The sequence below is a fragment of the Vipera berus genome (genome assembly GCF_964194415.1).
Source record: "Vipera berus genome assembly, chromosome: 9".
Classification (NCBI taxonomy): Eukaryota; Metazoa; Chordata; class Lepidosauria; order Squamata; family Viperidae; genus Vipera; species Vipera berus.
The window spans coordinates 23,706,764-23,721,417 of NC_138212.1; the positions used below are offsets into that span (position 1 = coordinate 23,706,764).

At 46.5% G+C, this 14,654-nt stretch overlaps 1 protein-coding gene across 5 annotated transcripts in view; it reads left to right on the forward strand.

The window, feature by feature from the left end:
- The first annotated feature begins 2,811 nt into the window (after window positions 1-2,811).
- Window positions 2,812-14,654, forward strand: part of PABPC4 (poly(A) binding protein cytoplasmic 4) — a 46,241-nt gene continuing 34,398 nt past the window's right edge. The window contains exons 1-5 of one of the 5 annotated variants that reach the window (XM_081335332.1): window positions 3,015-3,102; window positions 4,258-4,651; window positions 9,257-9,450; window positions 10,201-10,316; window positions 10,745-10,884. In XM_081335332.1, the coding sequence (XP_081191458.1) occupies window positions 9,277-9,450; window positions 10,201-10,316; window positions 10,745-10,884 (430 nt within the window). In that variant the 5' untranslated portion in view covers window positions 3,015-3,102; window positions 4,258-4,651; window positions 9,257-9,276. Of the gene's footprint in view, window positions 3,103-4,257; window positions 4,652-4,976; window positions 5,072-9,256; window positions 9,451-10,200; window positions 10,317-10,744; window positions 10,885-14,654 lie in introns of those variants that run through there. The other 4 variants (XR_014027416.1, XM_081335330.1, XM_081335331.1 and 1 more) reach the window with 4 other exon arrangements.

Genomic DNA, 14,654 nt, shown 5'->3' on the forward strand with positions numbered 1-14,654 from the left:
AACAAGGGGAAGGTCTTCTTATGCTGAAGGTCAGAGACGTTGTTTCATTAAGATATTTGTATATCTCACAGGTCGGCAACCTGCGGCTCCGGAGCCGCATGCGGCTCTTTGAGCCGTCTCTTGCGGCTCCCAGCCGCCCGGTGCGCGCGCACCTCTTCCAACGGGCAGTGGTGCGCGCGCACCTCTCCAAATGGAGAGTGGCACCGCCCGTTTGGAGAGGTGCACGCGCACCTCCCCGAATGGGCGGAGGTGCGCGCGCACCTCCCCAAACCTTTGGAGAGGTGCGCGCGTACCTCCGCGCGAATGGGCAGCGGTGCCGCTCTTTCAGGAAGCTGCCGCGGCCCGTCTGTGAAGCTGCCGAAAGCGGCAGCTTAGCAGACGGGCCGCGGCAGCTTCCTCAAAGAGCGGCGCCCCTGCCCATTCCGAGAGGTGCGCGCGCACCTCTCCGAACGACCGGAGTTGCGCGCGCACCTCCCCAAACCTTTGGGGAGGTGCGCGCGTACCTCCGCGCGAAGGGGCAGCGGTGCCGCTCTTTGAGGAAGCTGCCGCTTTCGGCAGCTTCCTCAAAGAGCGGCGCCGCTGCCCCTTCGCACGGAGGTACGCGCGCACCTCCCCAAAGGTTTGGGGAGGTGCGCGCGCAACTCCGGTCGTTCGGAGAGGTGCACGTGCACCTCTCGGAATGGGCAGGGGCGCCTCTCTTTTTGAGGAAGCTGAGACGGGCCGCGGCAGCTTCCTCAAAGAGCGGCACCGCTGCCCCTTCGCACGGAGGTACGCGCGCACCTCCCCAAAGGTTTGGGGAGGTGCGCGCGCAACTCCGGTCGTTCGGAGAGGTGCGCGCGCACCTCTCGGAATGGGCAGGGGCGCCTCTCTTTTTGAGGAAGCTGAGACGGGCCGCGGCAGCTTCCTCAAAGAGCGGCACCGCTGCCCATTCGCGCGGAGGTACGCGCGCACCTCCGGTCGTTCGGAGAGGTGCGCGCGCACCTCTCGGAATGGGCAGGGGCGCCGCTCTTTGAGGAAGCTGCCACGGCCCGTCTGCAAAGCTGCCGAAAGCGGCAGCTTTGCAGACGGGCCGTCGCCGTCGGGCAACCGGGAACCGGTTCCATCTCATTTTTTAAAAAATGGCAGCCGCGTGCGTCCGCGCATGCGCAAAAAACCTTTTTGCGCATGCGCGTGCATGGACACACGCACGCGGCTCCCTCTTTTTTTAATTTGTGATGGAACCGGTTCCCAGTGGCTCTTTTTCTTTTTTAGGTTGCCGACCCCTGGTATATCTGTAATGTATTGGCATTGTATGTATAATTTGCTTGCTTAATCACTGACTTACTTTCTGTATGTTGTAACGGTTACTGGGCTGAGCTAGATTTGCTGTCTCCGGGCAGTTAAGTAGGTTTGGGGCGGGAAACTGCTCCTTCAAATCTATTGGTCACCGCCTAGAGGCCAACCGTATAAATAGCTGCACAGCAGCTATTAGCTTGCTTATGTTGTTACGTTCTGACTGAGAATAAACTTGTTGCTGTTTGAACACTTTGTCTCTCTTAATGCCTTCAAGAACCGAATACTTAACAATATCCATTGTAAAGTCAAAGTTTGGGTAGCCGACAACTGCAAAATAAAACAATAGGGGTGACAATAAAACCAAAGATATAGTAAAAACGTCTCCAGATCCCATTTCTTCTCCACCCGTGGGCCAGACCTCAGTGCCCCAAAGACATCATGAAGGTGTTTCTCCATGCCAGCAGCCTGGAGCAGAGTGGGCAGGAGGCTGCCAGAGCCATGGTACTCTGATCGGGCAAAGGAAGACATAGAAAATCAAAACAGAGGTCAAAGGCAAGAAGGAGGACGGACTGTCAGACCGTCTTGAAGGTGAAAAGCTGCAAAACAGAGTGTTATTTCAGTTGCAGCATTTGTCCAGCAAATATTTATTTTCTAAAACATATGCTAGCAATAATATAAAATCGATGAGGTGCTTTTCAAACTTCATAAAAGGTCTAATGTGCAATGTGACCGAAAGACTTAAGAGACCCTAGATCTGAAGGGGCCAGATCAGGTCAGGACAAGAATGGAGTCACGTAAATCTGTCCAGGGATAGAAGGAAGTGGACCATCAATCACTAGTGTGCAACGCCTTGTCAGGTTTGGATTGAGATGTTTGGTTGTATTTTACAATAAGTTGTTGATGTTGGCTATATTTGCTGAGGATGAAGCTGGAATTTCTTCTTTTTCTTTACCTTTTTTTTCTTTTTATGCACTTTTTTAGTTTTAAATTTTTACATGTATTTCTGAACTATAGGTAGTTCTCGACTTACAACCAGAATTGAGCAACTGATTCATATTTATGACGTTTGCAGTGTCCTGGGTCATGTGGTCAACATTTGAATCCTGAGGAAGCCAGATTCACTTAACAGCCATGTTACTAAATTAAAACTGCGGTGATTCACTTAATAATTGTGGCAAGAAAGGTTGTAAAATGGGCCAAAATTCACTTAACCAATGTTTCACTTAGCAACAGAAATTTTGGGCTCAACTGTTGTCATAACTCGAGGACTACCTGTATCAGCTTTATCTGTACAATGGAGCTATCAAGAAAGCCCCGAAACCAAACCGAGACCCTCAAGCAGCCGGACCCGAAGGCAGCGCCTGCCAGACGGGAGCCGGCGCTGCCCAGCCCCGCCCCCGCCCGCTGCGGCCGCGGCTCTCCTGCGGGCAGCCCCTGCAGGCCCGGCGGCGGCCTCGGAGCGGCCCCAGCAGGCCTCCGGGGGCGCCCTCTGCCGCAGCTTGGCGGGGAGGGGAGGAGCTGCTCAAGGAAGAGGCCCGGATCCCCGCCCGCAGGCCTCCCCGAGGCTGGCCCTGCCCCGCTCGCCGCGCTTCTCCGGGACGGCAGCGCGCCTGCCCGCCGATATGAACGCCGCCGCCGCCGCCGCCGGGAGCAGCTACCCGATGGCATCGCTGTACGTGGGGGACCTGCACCCCGAGGTGACGGAGGCGCTGCTCTACGAGAAGTTCAGCCCCGCCGGGCCCGTCCTCTCCATCCGCGTCTGCAGGGACATGATCACCCGGCGCTCGCTGGGCTACGCCTACGTCAACTTCCAGCAGCCCGGCGACGGTGAGTCTCCCCGACGCCCCTGCGGCCCGGGGCCTCCGGGTGGGCTTCAGGGCGACCGCCGGACCCCCGACTCCCAGAATCCCCCAGGCAGCGTGAGCGGGCCCCAGAGCATGCTGCGGGGGATTTTGGGAGGCGGAGCCCCCCCTTAAACTAGCTGAGGTGGGGGTAAAACCGCTGTAGGAGCTGCAGGCCCAGATTTTGCACCGGGCTCCCTCCCTGGACAGGCCTTTCACATCTCCAATAGTAACAGTCAAGGCCAGCTCACGGTGTCTTGTTTGCTGGCCTGCTAGGGCCTCCAGGCGGGCTCCTTGGCAGCAAAGGAAATGTGGTTTCCTCGTGCCACCTTCTAGGGTGTTTCCTCAGCTTGCCAGCCAGCCAGTCTGTGGCGCTGGGGTTCCCGCTAGCTTCTGGTCGTTGCCCATTCGCGTTCCTGTCCCTGAAGAGGACTGGAGGGCCCTTGTTGAGGGTGGTCATCCAGGGACCATGTACTGAAAAGGGGGGTATTTTGAGAGAGAGGGTGTGATCTCACCTGGGTGTCTTAGGGCAGGTCCTTCTCTTATGTTTGAAAGTTGACTAATTGACGAATGTAGTGGATGCCCCCCAAAAGAGTCCAATGGATTTATCGGAATGTGGTTCCACAGATGATTTCCTGTTGTGAGCTGCTAACTCCCTGAGACAGGCAGAGGAGGTGTCTTAATGAAGAGCCTTCCTGCTCTCTGACTGCCTGAGCAATGGAGAAGCAACACGTAGCTAAATTGCCCACAGTGGAGAAAGGGCTGCTGTCTTGTATGAGTGTATAAATTTAAATTAAACTTTGTGCCCAACTGTGAGTTTCAGATTAAAGATTGGTCCCAATTCTAAAAGGATGCTCACACAGTTTCATGAAAAGGGCGTCTCTAGGCTGAACATAAATGAATAATGTTATTTTGGAGCATCTCCCAAGTTCCACCTCTAAAGTGAAGCTGAGATTCAGGGTTGGACTCCATCTGCTCTCAGGAATTAGGTCACACATCCCACTGAGTTTTTTTCTTTCAACATAACATTTTGTGTGAACCCTGCCAGTGTGGTGTGTAAACCATAGTTTATAGCTTACCTTCCGTTTCGGTGTTTCCCATATAACCAGAAATGTAAGGTGTGTTCCATGTTACTTCACAGGATTTTGTTCTGGGGATTTCTACTCAGCCCTGAAATGGTCTTTCATTAGCCATCTGGGACATGAATGGATCGATACATTATTTCTTGTTCTGCTATAATAATATGACTCGAGGGAACTGTAGACTGCTGAAAGGTGGGGAATAAATTACCCGGGAACCATCATAGACGTCACAGAAGTATGGAATGAACACTATAATGGACCTATGAGGAAACTTTCTTGATTCAGAAGATGGGATAGAAATTTTATATATGCATCTGCATCCATTATCAGCAAAGCTAATTTCTGATAGTGTTTCATAAAGGTAGAACATTTCACAGTATCGGATGACTTCTACCATATCTGTCCCAAAGCTCAAACCAAAACCATCTTTACTTTCGTAGTTTTTATTAGCAGGTAACTATGAGTATCGGAGAAATGTCTGTGCAGGTAAAGATTCCCCCAAATTGCATTACTTGCTTCAGTTTCAAATTGCTTTTCCCTTTCAATTGCAAAAAGATATGCATCTCTGTCTGGAACACTTCTTCCTGCTATAAATAAATGTTGCCTGATTTAACTAGCTGACTAAAGTGCCATTTGAAATGGATGCTACTTTTGATAAAGAAAGACAACTGAGCCTTGTCTCTCAACTAAAACCTTGATCCACATGGGAAGGGAACAAGGGCTTGAAACCAAAGACATTTCATCTTGGGAAGCACAGGTTACACCGGTTCTTCCACCACTTTATGTCCAGTATGGTCTTGGACAGTTCTTGGAACAAAACACCACCAACGTTGGCTGCATCCTTGTCCATTACTTGTGACAAACCCTGTTTAGGTAATGCAGGATGCATGTTTGAATTGTTGAATTAGGAAGAGACTGGGAGGTATTGATAGAGAACATTTCCACTTCCTCTGCCTTGAATTAGAGCTGGATCAGTTAAGAATTGTGTTTTGTGTGACTGATGAGAGTTGGCTGTGTAGCATTTTTACTCCTGAGAGCTGCTTGGTTTTTCCATGTTTCAGGAAGAGTTAAAATCAGGAGGTGTCCAAGTTTCCGAAATACTGACTTCAACCTTAGTTAAGAAGCCATATTGGTAACTTTGTTGTCATATAGGCATAAGAATAATAGAGTAACAGAACAACAGAATTGAAAGGTACCTTAGAGGTCTTTTAATCCAACCCTAGCTCAAGCAAGAAACCCTATACCATTCTGGACAAATGGCTGTCCAGTCTCTTTTTTTAAAAGTCTCCAGTGATGGAGCATCCACAACTTCTGAAGCCATAATTGTTTTCACTGTTAGGATATTTATTCTTAGCTCTAGATTGGTTATCTCCTTGATTAGTTCCATCCATTGCTTCTTGTCCTGGTGCTTTGGAGAATAGGTTGACACCCTCTTCTTTGTGGCAGCCCCTGAAATATTGGAACATTGCTATCCTGACGCCCCTGGTCCTCCCTTTCACCAGACTAGACATACCCAGTTCTTCATAGTCTCCGTAATCATCCTTGTTGCTCTTCCCTGCACTCTTTCAGCATCTTTTTTTACATTGTAGCGACCAAAACTGGATGCAATGTTCCAAGTGTGGTCTTACCAAAGCATTATAACGTGGTATCAACACTTCACGTGATCTTGATTCTACACCACTGTTGATGTAGCCTAGGATTTCATTGGCTTTTTTGGCAGCTGCTTTTTTTGGCATCAATGGCATCCTAATCTTTTAAAATCCCAGCCAGTCCTGTATTTTGTCTCCTTATCTGCCACTTATTACTCAAGCTGTCTTCCCTTGTCAGGCACTAATGTAATTAAATTTAATTGTACCCTGCTTTTATTATTTTTATGAATAAGACAGTGAACATGTCCAGTGCACCAGCATCCTCCTATTTTCCTCACAACAACAACCTTGTGGGCTGGGCTGAGAGAGGGTGACTGGCCCAAGGTCACCTAGCTGTTTTTCACGACTAAGGGGGGGACTTGAACTCACAGTATCTGGCTTTCTCGTTCGGTGCCTTAAGCGTTAGACCAGAATGCCACGACCTTTGCTAGTTTTTCTGAACCTGTCCAGGCTGACCTGAGCAATGAATACAATCTTTTGTTGGCATCAGGCATTCCCTCCTCACCCTCCGAATCTCTTTCTCTCACAATTCAAGGTAGTCCTTGCTGTGGGACTTACTCCTAAGCTTCTGAAGTTTGTGAACAGGATCTGGTATGCATATGTCACCGCTTTTAATATGCTGCTCAGTATAAAAATAGAATCCTTAAGAATGAGTGGCAAATCTGAGTGTCTCAGTTGCAGAAGGTCTCTAGAAAGTGAGACACTTGCCTGGAGCTCACTTGGCTGTGGTGGAAAGTTACTTAGGATAGTCTGCTTGCAAAGAAAATGGTGAGCTTTGAACATGTATTTATTTAGAACATGTTTATTATAATTGTCCAACTCAAATGCTGTGATTCTGTATAAAATCCCCCCCCCAACATTTATTTATTTATTTATTTATTTATTTAATTAATTAATTTGATTTGATTTGATTTGTATACTGCCCTTCTCCCTAAGGACTCAGGGCGGTGAACAGTGACATAAATCATAAATCATAAAACATATACCACTGAGGTAATATAAAGCAATTAAAAATGTTCAGGACTAAAATAGGCTATGTCACCAACTACAACTCATCCTGGTGCAAGTACACACGGCCTGCAGGCTCCGGACCCAATGTTTATGGAGCTTCTGTGGGGGGAGATAGTTCCCAATGGCAGGGGCTGGTAGCAAGGAAACAGGCTTCCTGGGGTCCCCAGGATGACATGATTTCAGAGAAAGGATTCAGAATGTATCCTGTCTTTTGGAGCATGTCAGACCTACTCACAAAGTTGTTATAGTGAGGAAAATAGGAGGGGGAAGAGGATTATGTATGCTTGCTGCCTTGAGTTACTTATAAAGTAACAAAGATGGCATATACACACACACACATACATACAAACATTGTGTATCTGTCTATAAATATATGTGGGTGGGCAGATATTCTTGTGAGAAGGCAGTTCTACAAATACAGTCTTGCCCCGTTTTATGACCTTTCTTGCCACAGTTGTTAAGTGAATCGCCACAGTTGTTAACTTAGTAACGGTTGTTAAGTGAATTGGGCTTCCCTGTTGACTTTGCTTGTCAGAAGGTCACACAAGGGATCCTTGACACCGAGACACTGCGACCGTCATAAATGTGAGTCAGTTGTCACGCATCCGAATGTAAATCACGTGACCTTGGGGATGCTGAAACCATCGTAAGTGTGAAAAATGGTCATAACTCACTGTTTTCAGTGCCTTTGTAACTTTGAATGGTCCCTAAGTGAACTGTTGTGAGTCAAGAACTGCCTGTAACTTGGTGCTGTGCCATGTGAGGCTTCATTGCTTTGAATATCACCCGGATGTGCATAGGGAAGCAGAGGGGTCACTTGGGTGTCATGAGAAATACCAATAACTGATAACTGTCCGTGCCGTTGCATTGTGGACCAGTTGAAGCTTCCAGATGGTCTTTTAAGAGCAGCCTCAAGGAGATATTGGACAAAAATTCACAAATTCAAACGCATAGACTATAAACCTGCATTTTTTTTAACTAGGTATAATGCCAGAAAAACTTGCTAAGCAAAGTATATACTTGATTTTACATGTGATAACAGCAGCAAGAATTATATTTGCACAATACTGAAAGAACGAAGAAACACGACCAGAAGAAGAAATAATTAAAAAAAAAATACTAGACTGAGGAAATAGACAGACTTACTTTAAGGTTGAAAGAAAAAGAAGAAACAGAACATTTTCAAACTTGGGGCCTATTTTATCAATGGTTAGAGAAAAGATTTAGGGATTAGGAATTTAATTTGTGTTAGTGAATAAGATACTCGGACAAAACATTTTGTTGAATGATTACTATTGAATTTATTAAAAAAAAGAGCAGCCCCATGTAGAGAGTATGGCAGTAATCCAGCTGGGAGTTGAGTAAGGGGTGAGTGGCTGTTACCAGTTCCCTCTGATCCAGGGAGAGACACAATTGGCATACAAGACAATGTTGGGCAAAGGCCCCCTGTTCACAGCTGTCACCTTTTGAGCAGGAGCTGTGAGCCCAGGAGTAACCTCCAAATTGTAGGCTAAATCTGAAAGGACTGGTGAATAACCCCATACAGAGTCAAAGATAAAATCTCTCTAGGGCTGTTGGGGCCCCAGACTCACAGCCATTTTGTCTTGGCACCGTTTAGCCAAAATATTTTCTTCCTCAACTCCCCAGACTTGAGGCAGCCCACCGAGCAGCAGCCTAAGACTAGATTCCTCACCCCTCTATCACCAACTGGAATTTGGCCCTGGGGGGAGGAGGCGCATCACCCCATCGTTCCCAACCCCCTACAGTGGTCCAGAAGGAACCCATGGTCGGTGGTAGAGAAGTTGGCTGAAAGTCAAGAAGGGCCAGGATTGGTGCATTACTCATATCCCGAGCCTGCCACACAGAATATCAAGCATGACCGAAGCTTTCTGTATCCTAGTCTGAACCTGACCAGACGTGGTCCAGGTAATTCACTTCTTCCACGACTCTTTAGAGCTGTAAACTGTAATCTTCTCAGTCACCAAGAAGGGAAGGTTGGAGATAGGATAACAATGATCCAAATTACCTGGATGCAAGGCCGGCTCTTGAGGGGGCAGACCAACAGGTATTTTTCTCTAGTGCTTGTCTGCGTCATCCAGGCAGGCAGAATCTTCTCTAGAATAGGTTATTTTTTTGTCATGCATTTATTAGGTGTTATAAAGCAACTTGTTAGCCTCAGTTTCCCAGGGCTGTTAGTTCATAATGCACTGATATCATTGTGTATGTCTGCACATACATATGCCATATACCTCTCAGCTCAAGGTTGTCCGGAGAGAATGCTCTCTGAATCTGCAGTGTGGTTAAGGAGAAAGTGTTGAGAGGGGAATTCCCAATGGGAGTCTTACTTGCTTTTTTCAAGATAAAATTTCCCGTCTTTTTCTTGCTCTTTGTGCTACAGCTGAGCGGGCCCTGGATACTATGAACTTTGATGTAATCAGAGGCAAGCCCATCCGCATCATGTGGTCTCAGCGGGACCCCTCTTTGAGGAAATCGGGTATAGGGAATGTCTTCATCAAGAATCTGGATAGATCTATAGACAACAAAGCACTTTATGACACGTTCTCTGCTTTTGGGAATATTCTTTCTTGCAAGGTGAGTCATAGGCCAGTTCTGTTTCCTGAATTGCATGAAACCTTGGCCTTTGCAAATGACTGGGCCTTATTCTCCATGTATGTCAGATAAGATTGGGTTGGTGGCATCAGGCACAGGTGAGTTTATGTAACAGAGCCAGGCAAAATGGATTCTCATTCTCTCTCTCTCTCTCTCTCTCTCTCTCTCTCTCTCTCTCTCTCTCTCTCTCTCTCTCCTCTCTCCCTCTCTCCCTCTCTCCCTCTCTCCCTCTCTCCCTCCCCCCCTCTCTTGAGATTCCATCCAGCATTTCACATAATCACTTGATGGGTTTTACACTCTCGGGAACATCTTGTCAATCCTTGCTTTAGATCAGAGTTAAGCTGCTGCCTTTATAGAGTTTCTTGGAGCTAATCCCGCTTTGCAAAATGTTTCAGTGACACACTGGGTACTTCTAAAACGTGGAAATCTGCAAAGTAATTAGGGGCTGGAGTAAATGGTGGATATGGCCAGTGATGAAAGCAGGTGGGGACACCCATTTTTTTTTCTTTGATGGCTTCTTTCTCAGCAGTGAAGTAATAGCTGAGGAACTGAGCTCATAAATAAAGCCTTTGAGAATCACCTTACGTTGAACTGTAGTGATTTACAGTTGCATTCACAATGGGGGTGCCAACCATGATGCAAAATTTGCATCTTCCATTTGTCCTTGGGAAACAGTTAATGTGAAGTCAACTGACCTGTTGATGCTGGCTAATCAACCCCAGTCATTTACAGGTGGTGTGTGATGAGAATGGTTCCAAGGGCTATGCTTTTGTGCACTTTGAGACACAAGATGCTGCAGACCGCGCCATTGAGAAGATGAACGGCATGCTGCTGAACGACCGCAAAGTGTGAGTGTCTCAGCCAGAAGCTGAGACATGATGCATCTCAGTATTAACCCACCGGGCTGCTGGTTCTCCTGGCCCAAGCTTTGGCCTGCTGCCTGTCTCCTCCAGGGCTGGTGAGTTTCCCTGCCCGAGCCACAGCCAACACCCCTGCCCTGGGGGTCTGGCTCCACTTGATGCCTCCCCGCTGTGGGCTGGGTTGAACTCCCTGAAGCTTTATCCTGCCCAGCAGTGAGTGGCTCCCTTGGCCTGCTGCCTCTCTGCTTCAGGACAGGGGATTCTTCAGCTTGGTCTTGTGTCCTCCTTTGCAGCCGCCCCTCCACCCCCTGCGGCTGCTTGCTTTTGCCTTTCTTCCCTGAAACCTTGCCTTGCCTTCCTCCTGGGGGGGCAGGAACAGAGCATTCACCAGGGCTTGTCATTGCTTTGTCACCCAGATTTGTTGGCCGATTTAAATCCCATAAAGAACGTGAGGCAGAGTTGGGAGCCAAAGCCAAGGAGTTCACCAACGTCTATATTAAAAACTTTGGGGATGAGATGGATGACGAGAGGCTGAAGGGTCTCTTCAACAACTACGGTGGGTCTTCCAGAAAGTGATATTTTATCTTCACGTCTGACAACTGAAGCCTTTATAAATGATGGCTGATTGGATGTTTTAAGATTTGAATGGGGCATAAGGAATGGCCTTTCCAGCCAATGGCAAGAACAGGGGCTTGAGCCTGGTCAAGAAATAACTTGAGAAAATCTCTCAGAAAAATCCTCTCTAATTCACATAAAGTTAAGGGAGGGAGAAGCTCATTTAATCTTGTGAGAATCTGTTTCTAGAGCAATTCCAATAAAAATAGTTTGGGAGCTAAAGGATATTGGCTTCTAGGTGGGCTGATATCAGCCTTGCAAATCTAAATGTGCTTCCCCCTCCCTCACTTTATCATCACGTGAACTAGGGAGGGGTTTGTCTTTGACATTTTCTCAAGTTATTTTCAAGCTTTTTTTCATAGTGGCTCATCTTCCTGTCCTTCAAGGCTATTTCTTATGCGCTCTACCAGATCAGAAAGGATAACAGGTTATTTATGAATGGAGGGGGAATTTAATAAATTGTGCAAATTGAAGATCCTTCAGGAAATAACCTTTCCCCCCCTTTTGGGAAATGTATATGTTTGGGGTCTTAAGATTAGTGAAAGTCAAAGTACAGTTATTCCTCACAGGCTGTTTATTCAGCAACCATTCAGAGTAACGATGGGGCTGAAAAAATAACTCTATGATCATTTACAACTATTTACAACCTTTGTAGCATCCCTCAATCACGATTGCCATTATAGTCAGCATGCAATGTTCTGTGTGTAAAGTTTCCGACGTATGGGCTTTTCAAGTGACTCTGAGGCATTGTTTACCTTTGTTGTTGTTGTTAGCTGCGAAGTCGTGTCCAACCCACTGTGACCCTATGGACAACGTTCCTCCAGGCCTTCCTGTCCTCTACCATCTTCTGGAGTTCATTTAAGCTCACGCCTACTGCTTCAGTGACTCCATCCAGTCACCTCATTCTCTGTCGTCCCCTTCTTCTTTTGCCCTCAATCTTTCCCAGCATTAGGCTCTTCTCCAGTGAGTCCTTCCTTCTCATTAGGTGGCCAAAGTATTTGAGTTTTAGCTTCAGGATCTGGCCTTCTAAAGAGCAGTCAGGGTTGATCTCCTCTAGGACTGACCGGTTTGATCGCCTTGCAGTCCAAGGGACTCGCAGGAGTCTTCTCCAGCACCAGAGTTCAAAGGCCTCAATTCTTTTGCGCTCAGCCTTTCTTATGGTCCAACTTTCACTGCCATACATTGCAACTGGGAAGACCATAGCCTTGACTATACGCACTTTTGTTGACAGGGTGATGTCTCTGCTTTTTAGTGTGCTGTCTAGATTTGCCATGGCTTTCCTCCCGAGGAGCAAGCGTCTTTTAATTTCTTGACTACAGTCCCCATCTGCAGTGATCTTGGAGCCCAGGAAAATAAAATCTGTCACTACCTCCATTTCTTCCCCATCTATTTGCCAGGAATTGAGAGGGCCGGATGCCATGATCTTGGTTTTCTTAATGTTTAGTTTCAACCCAACTTTTGCACTCTCCTTCTTCACTCACAACAAGAGGCTCTTCAGTTCCTCTTCACTTTCTGCCATTAAAGTGGTATCATCTGCATATCTTAGGTTGTTGATATTTCTTCCAGCAATCTTAATTCCAACTTTTGACTCCTCTAGCCCTGCCTTTCTCATGATGTGCTCTGCATATAAGTTAAATAGGCAAGGCGACAGTATACAGCCTTGCCGGACACCTTTCCCAATTTTGAACCAATCAGTGGTTCCGTGTCCAGTTCTCACTGTTGCTTCTTGGCCCGCATATAGGTTTCTCAAGAGACAAATAAGATGTTCTGGTACTCCCATCTCTTTAAGAACTTGCCACAGTTTGTTATGATCCACACAATCAAAGGCTTTAGCATAGTCAATGAAGCAGAAGTAGATGTTTTTCTGGAACTCTCTAGCTTTCTCCATGATCCAGCGTATGTTGGCTATTTGATCTCTAGTTCCTCTGCCTCTTGGAAATCCTGCCTGTACTTCTGGTAGTTCTCGATCCACATACTGCTGGAGTCTAGCTTGTAGGATTTTAAGCATAACTTTACTGGCATGAGAAATGAGTGCAATGGTGCGATAGTTTGAACATTCTTTGGCACTGCCTTTCTTTGGAATTGGAATGTAAACTGATCTTTTCCAATCCTGTGGCCACTGTTGAGTTTTCCAAATTTGCTGGCAAATTGAGTGTAGCACTTTTACTGCATCGTCTTTTAAGATTTTGAATAGCTCAGCTGGAATACTGTCACCTCCACTAGCTTTGTTGTTGCTCAGCTTTTCTAAGGCCCACTTCACTTCACATTCTAGGATGTCTGGCTCGAGGTCAGTGACCACCTCATTGTGATTATCAGGGACGTTAAGCTCATTCTTGTATAGTTCTTCTGTGTAATTTTGCCATCTCTTCTTAATCTCTTAATCTCTGTTAGGTCCCTGCCATTTTGGTCCTTTATCATGCCCATTTTTGCATGAAACATTCCTTCATCTCTCCAATTTTCTTGAAGAGATCTCTGGTCCTCCCTATTCTATTGTTTTCTTCTATTTCTTTGCACTGTTCATTTAAGAAGGCATTCTTATCTCTTCTAGCTATTCTCTGGAATTCTGCATTCAATTGGGCGTATCTTTCTTTTTCTCCCTTGCCTTTTGCTTCCCTCCTTTCCTCAGCTATTTGCAAAGCTTCCTCAGACAGCCATTTTGCTTTCTTGCATTTCTTTTTCTTTGGGATGGTTTTGGTTGCTACCTCTTGTACAATGTTGCGAACCTCTGTCCATAGTTCTTCAGGCACCCTGTCTATCAGATCTAATTCCTTAAATCTATTTGTCACCTCTACTGTATATTCAACGGGGATATGATTTAATTCATACCTGACTGGCCTGGTGCTTTTCCCTACTTTCTTCAGTTTAAGCCTAAATTTTGCAACAAGAAGCTCATGGTCTGAGCCACAGTCAGCTCCTGGTCTTGTTTTTACTGACTGTATAGAGCTTCTCCATCTTTGGCTGCAGAGCATATAGTCAATCTGATTTCTGTGTTGACCGTCTGGTGATGTCCATGTGTAGAGCCGTCTCTTGGGTTGTTGGAAAAGAGTGTTTGCTATGACCATCGTATTCTCTTGACAAAATTCTATCAGCCTGTGCCCTGCTTCATTTTGTACTCCAAGGCCAAACTTGCCTGTTATTCCAGTTATCTTTTGGCTTCCTACTTTAGCATTCCAATCCCCCATGATGATAAGGACATCATTTTTTGGTGTTAGTTCTATAAGGTGCTGTAGGGCTTCATAGAACCGGTCAATTTCATCCTCTTCAGCACCGGTGGTTGGGGCATAGACTTGGACTACTGTGATATTGAATGGTTTGCCTTGGATTCGAACTGAGATCATTCTGTCATTTTGAGGATTGTATCCCAGTATTGCTTTTCCTACTCTTTTATTGACTATGAAGGCTACTCCATTTCTTCTGAGGGATTCTTGCCCGCAGTAGTATACCTGATGGTCATCTGAATTAAATTCACCCATTCCTGTCCATTTTAGTTCGCTGATACCTAAGATGTCGATGTTCAGTCTTGTCATCTCTTGTTTGACCACGTCCAGCGTGCCTTGATTCATGGATCTTACATTCCAGGTTCCTATGGAGAAAAAATCTTTACAGCATCGGACTTTCCTTTCACCACCAGACACATCCACAGTTGATCGTCCTTTTGGCTTTGGCCCAGTCGCTTCATTCTTTCTGGCGCTACTAGTACTAGCCCTCTGC